This window comes from Alligator sinensis, unplaced genomic scaffold (genome assembly GCF_000455745.1).
Source record: "Alligator sinensis unplaced genomic scaffold, ASM45574v1 scaffold84_1, whole genome shotgun sequence".
NCBI lineage: Eukaryota > Metazoa > Chordata > Crocodylia > Alligatoridae > Alligator > Alligator sinensis.
Window position 1 is genome coordinate 389,511 of NW_005842268.1, and position 5,470 is coordinate 394,980.

Consider the following 5,470-nt stretch of genomic DNA (forward strand, 5'->3'; position numbering starts at 1 on the left):
GTTAGATAGGCATCTAGCTGGGGTCACCGAAACCCAGCCCTCTTTCCTGCCTATGCAGGGGGTTGGACTCGATGATCTATTGAGATCCCTTCCACCCCTAACATCTATGAACGTCTTCAAAGTACCCTGGGTTACAATGGTGCTATATAGAAAATGTGAATAATGGCCCAACATGAATATTGGGTCTTGGCCAGAACACTGGTTTACATATTACTTGTAGGTAACTTCTTTGAATTAAGTGTGCATATCAATGAGACATTAGTAGTGTTAAATCCAGGGTAACTGTGTGTGTTGAAAAAACTTCATCCTTCCATGTAAACTGTTGTTTTGCAAAGGTAGAACAGGAAAAACCAATAGAGAGAGAAACTTTAAGATTTTTTTTTTTTTGTATACAGCGCTGATGAGCAGAACTGGTTGAGTGAGTTCTAAGTTATTTTATGCATAAACAGGTTCTTCAATGGTAGATTCAATTAAGATTAAAAAGGGGGGAAAACATGTTTCCCAAATATGGGAAGTCGTATTTGGGATTTAGAGATTGGGTAGTTGCATGATGAGTGTTTTGTCTTTGGAATATAGTGGTGAAAAGGTTTTCATAAATCATTTTGATAATGCTGAACTTCTTGTGTTTAACTCTGTTTAGCTTCAGAAATTGCTTACAATGGATCCAATAAAAAGAATTACCTCAGAACAGGCTATGCAGGATCCTTATTTCTTAGAAGATCCACTTCCCACATCTGAGTAAGTTTATTAATCCATGAGCATGTCCAGAGATTTATAAAAATATATGCTTTTTATTTACTGCCTGTGGTAAATGTCTGCCTATTTACTGAATTAAATGCTTGCAAGCAAAGAAAAAACTAATTTTCAAAATGCTATTTGAGGTTTTCAAAATTAAGTGGCATTCTTACTAATCTCTGGCTTTATGAAACTTTGATCCCATTAGTCACAGCACTAATCCTGTTATTTACTGACAGGTTGATTATGCATGCTACAGATCTTTGTGGACAACTGCTAAGTGCCTGCAGGTCCCATTTTCTGTTCTAGAATGCCAGATGACATTCACTAATTAGTTTACATTTTTCTGTCTTAGCCTTTGTTGTAAATTCAGTGGGTGGAGGAAAACAGTTCAGTTCTCTCTCTCTGCTTTTATATTTCACAGCCTAAATCCATTTTGTGTAGACAGTGTTTCTTTTCATCTGCCAAGGAAGACTTCTGGAGTAAAGAAAGTTTAGGAATAAAAAAAGGGTGAGATAAAGCTCCCCAAGATGGGCCAAGAGCCTGGTTATCCCTATTTTCTTAGAAAAGCCAATAACACATCCCCTCTATCATTCTGTCCCATTATTTAGGGAAGGCTTTATAAAACATGAAGTGTATCTTTATAGCAGTTAATTAAAATGAAATTAATTTTGCAGAGCTTAGCAAAACATGTACAACTGTTCCTGACCTGTCTTTATATTCCAGCACTATATGCAAGTAGTTTGGTTTTGAAGAAACTGCTCTCAGGTCAATACTTTTTTCCCAACTATATATTGGTATTTTAATATTAAAACAACATTGTTAATACAAAATCTGTTAACTAGTAAAAAAGTTGCTTATAAAGAAAACCATATTCATATAATTTAAGAGCAGAAAAATCTTAGCAGAAATAACAAATGATTTTGTTTACATTTGTTCAGAGTGAGAGTTGAGGCTTCAAAGTGTTTCCAGGTTGTGTCAGCTAACATGTTTCATTGATGATGACATTTTTAATCACCCAGACAGACCATTACTGATATGTTTAGTCCAAAACTTATGAATTGTCATAACTGGATTAAGGGGGAGAGGGCTATCTGTATTTGCAGGGGCTTTGCTTCTAATATGTCTCAAGTCAGTCTGGTGACCACATTTCCGCGAACACACAAAAATTGGTGGAAGGTTAGAGGAGAATAATTGAAGTGATTGAAAGATTAAAGAAATAAGTGTGAACACAAAGACTTAAGTAGGCTGTTGCTCAGGAAACATGAAACTGTACTCAATGATACTAGATATTTTAGGTCTCTTCCATGACTAACCTCACTGATTCCAGGCAGACGTATATAGACTCACTTTTTCTGCAGTGTTTTTGCAGGTTGTCAGATTCCTTACCCAAAACGAGAGTTTCTAACAGAAGAAGAACCTGATGATAAAGGAGACAAAGTAAGGATTGAAGTACAGTGTCATAATACCTTTTGACTTTTAGAGTATTTCACATTTTCTGGTTTTGTATGGTTTTTGAGTTGAATTTTTCTTTTGTTTAACCAATTGAGAAGAACCAGCAGCAGCAGCAGGGCAATAACCATACTAATGGAACTGGTCATCCAGGGAACCAAGACAACAGTCATACACAGGGACCCCCATTGAAAAAAGTGAGAGTTGTTCCTCCTACCACTACCTCAGGTGGACTTATTATGACCTCAGACTATCAGGTACCTCCACTTTGTTTTTTCCATTTGTTGTATATTTGGGTCTTGTGTAGTGCAACCTTATGGCACTGCAGGTAGTTTTTATTTTTAGTCTAAAAGTGATTCTAGAAAATGGCCTTGTATTTATTTTCTCTTTGGTAATGTACCTAACTGCCAACTCAGCTTGTGATCCAAGTCAAGTTTACCTGTTGCATTATCATCACATTTAGGAGCCTGCCCCAAAGAACTGACAATATTGTAAAGTAAGAAAAGGATGGACTGTCCAACTGAGGAAGTAATTCAGGAATATGGGTCATCATCAGTGGTCTCCATAAAACCAGCAACTTGGCCATAAAGTTATTACGTAGTAGGTGTCATAAAAAGAGAGTTTTCGTGGTTTTCTTAGCAGGGATTCAAAGGCAGACAGTGAGGTTAGCATTTTGTCTGTTTAAAGGAGCTTATCAAAGCAGGTGGCTTGAATGGGGGAGAAAGCACAAAAGTTTGAAAGATGATGCCTGGGTTGCAGGCCAGAAATGACAACAATATAGTGGTGATGTCCACAGTGATTCAGAAAAGATACGAGGATTAGGACTTAGTAGGAAAGAGTTAAGATCTCTGTTTTCGCATGTTGCTGGTGCCTGGACATCCATGGGGAGATGTCAGAAACAGACTGCAATTTTTAGACTGGACAGAAGGAAAAAGGTCTGGAGCAGAATGGTAGATCAGTGAGTCACTAGCATTAAAGGTAGTAGATAAATTTATATTTTCAGGTGAAATTACCCAGACCTGAAGTGCAGAGGATGAAGAAATGACCAGGAACAGAGCTAGGTGGAACCCCCCTGGAAAACTGAAGAGGGGTATGAGGATCCTCTATAGAAACAGAGAACTATAAGAACCAGGAAAGAGCAGTCATGGAAGCCAAAGCAGGACAGATCAAGTTAAAGGGGCTAATGTACCAAGGAGGATGAGAAAGCATTATTGATTCTGACCTTAGACACTGGAAGTTTTTGTGACGTGAAGTTTCAGTTGACTACAAGCAGCAAAAACAAATTTAAGATGCATAGGATGGATTGGAAGAAAAGAAACTATAGTGAGATGATAAAGCACAATGAATAAGTTTGAACATAAAAAGAGAAAGCGGGTAGCATGGTACTTGGAAAAGAGTGAGCTTTTGAAGAAGAGAAAGGTGAAATCATGCGTGTATTATGTGAAGAGAGGAAGCCAAAGGAAAGCAAAAGATAAAAGGATCCTATCTCTGTAAAATAGCTTCCCATTGTTCAACCTACTATTCCACAGACCCATAATGAAAGTGCAATAACTCTTTTGAATTGAGTTTCAAAACTGGCTCTTGGGAAGATTGATTAGATGTCCTTAGACAATCCAGAGACTTAGCCCTGTTCTCTAAAGTAATATTTTTTTTTTACCTAATCTCTACACAAAAGTTCCAAGAACCTGATAATTCCTTCTTCAGAAGCTATATATTAGCCAAATGCCCCCCAACTTCAGCTATATTCCAGCACCTCTTCACTTCCTTACCAGTTTTTAGGGTGGTTTTATTGTGTGTGTGTAGACTTCAGGCACCTTGACAGAGTTCTCTTCTGTTCTGGGGTTGGGTTGGGTTGTTTGTTTGGGTGTTTTTTAAACGTTAACCATGGTGCAGAAAAGCCTGTCTCAAAATATAATCGTTTTCTCACTGGAGTATGCATTGCAAAGTATTTTCCTATTCAGGACTGATGCCTCTTAAATTGGCATGCAGCTAAGTCAGTCAGTGTCCAGAGATTTTTTTTTTTTGGCATCTTTTCAGCTGCTTTCTTTCTTTCTGTGTCTTTGAAGAAAGCAGATGCAGCTGAATCTCCCTTTAATCTTCCTGTTGTGCTGAGTGACACAGCTGAAGAATAAAGAATCGAGGAATATGTATACTGGGGAGGGCAGCTCTATTTACTTTCATTATTAGCATGCTCCTCACTCCAATCCATCCATCTCCTGCAACTCAAAAGAGAGTCTGCAAATCAGAGCAATCCTAGATCTTTTATTTGAGCAAAGACTTAGGTTTACTGAGTCAGAAGTCAAAGGACTCTGAATCGTCCCCAGTAGATCCAGGGACTCTTCAGGTTTTCCACCTATCACACTGAAACCAGCCACATGCCTTCCTCATTGTTCTCACTCCACTGACATCCATTTCTTGTTTATTGCCGCAGCCATTGAGAGTTTGAATGTTTTTTCCTGCTTTTTGTATGGATTTTTGGAGACCCGTATACATTACAGAAAGAAGTCTTTTTACATATGTGCACAAGCTGGTATTAAAACTAATAATTGCCCATAATTAGACTTTTTCTGAATACAAGTTTAAGACCATTGGGCCTTAAAACTGGGAAGGAGGAAAGAAACAAAGTGATTAAACCTGATAAGGAACAAAGTCTGTTGACTGAAAGGTGATGTGTCATCAAAGGAGTCCCCATCCCCCTACCACAAGAAATGCAGGAATGACAGTTCAGCCCTTGTCAAAGCCGCGCAGGGGCTTCTAAGCACTAGGGCTGCAAACAGCTCCCAGAGCACCAGTTCTTCCAACACAGCCATGGGAAGTAACTGTAGTTTAATTATTGCATGCAAATGTTCCCAGATAGCTTCCTTTCTCCTCTTCTGTCTCCTTCATTCACCCTTCCCCCACCTCTCTTTTTCTTCTTTTTGTTATTCCCTCTTCTCCTAAACTGTTGCAGTGGGTGAGAGGGCTGTGATCACAACAGAAACAGCCAAGGTGGGATCATCTCTTACGGCCTTGTTAGTTTTTTTTGCAACCTTGGGGAATGTTGCAGGCGATGGGAAGGAGAGCAAAAGTTGTGGGGCCTGACCAGTGAAGATTTGTGGGCTAGAGGAGAAGTACGGCTGCAGACTGAAAGTAACCACGTTGCCCAGCACACATTGCAGTGTACATCCCTCTGGCAGACCTGAACAGCATGCAGATAGGATGGATTTCCTAGGGAGGAGATAAGAAAGCAGCTTCCCAACAGCCTTCTTTATATGGTGAAGCCTCTGTTCCTCACCCTGCTGAA

General features: G+C 39.1%; 1 protein-coding gene across 8 annotated transcripts in view; it reads left to right on the forward strand.

Annotated features, from left to right (window-relative positions):
* The window catches only part of CDK8 (cyclin dependent kinase 8), a 108,320-nt gene that overhangs the window by 98,662 nt on the left and 4,188 nt on the right, over window positions 1-5,470 (forward strand). For 7 of the 8 annotated variants that reach the window (XM_025209086.1, XM_025209089.1, XM_025209091.1 and 4 more), the window contains 3 exons: window positions 641-738; window positions 2,097-2,175; window positions 2,286-2,444. In XM_025209086.1, the coding sequence (XP_025064871.1) occupies window positions 641-738; window positions 2,097-2,175; window positions 2,286-2,444 (336 nt within the window). The remainder of the gene's footprint in view (window positions 1-640; window positions 739-2,096; window positions 2,176-2,285; window positions 2,445-5,470) is intronic. The other variant, XM_025209087.1, reaches the window with a different exon arrangement.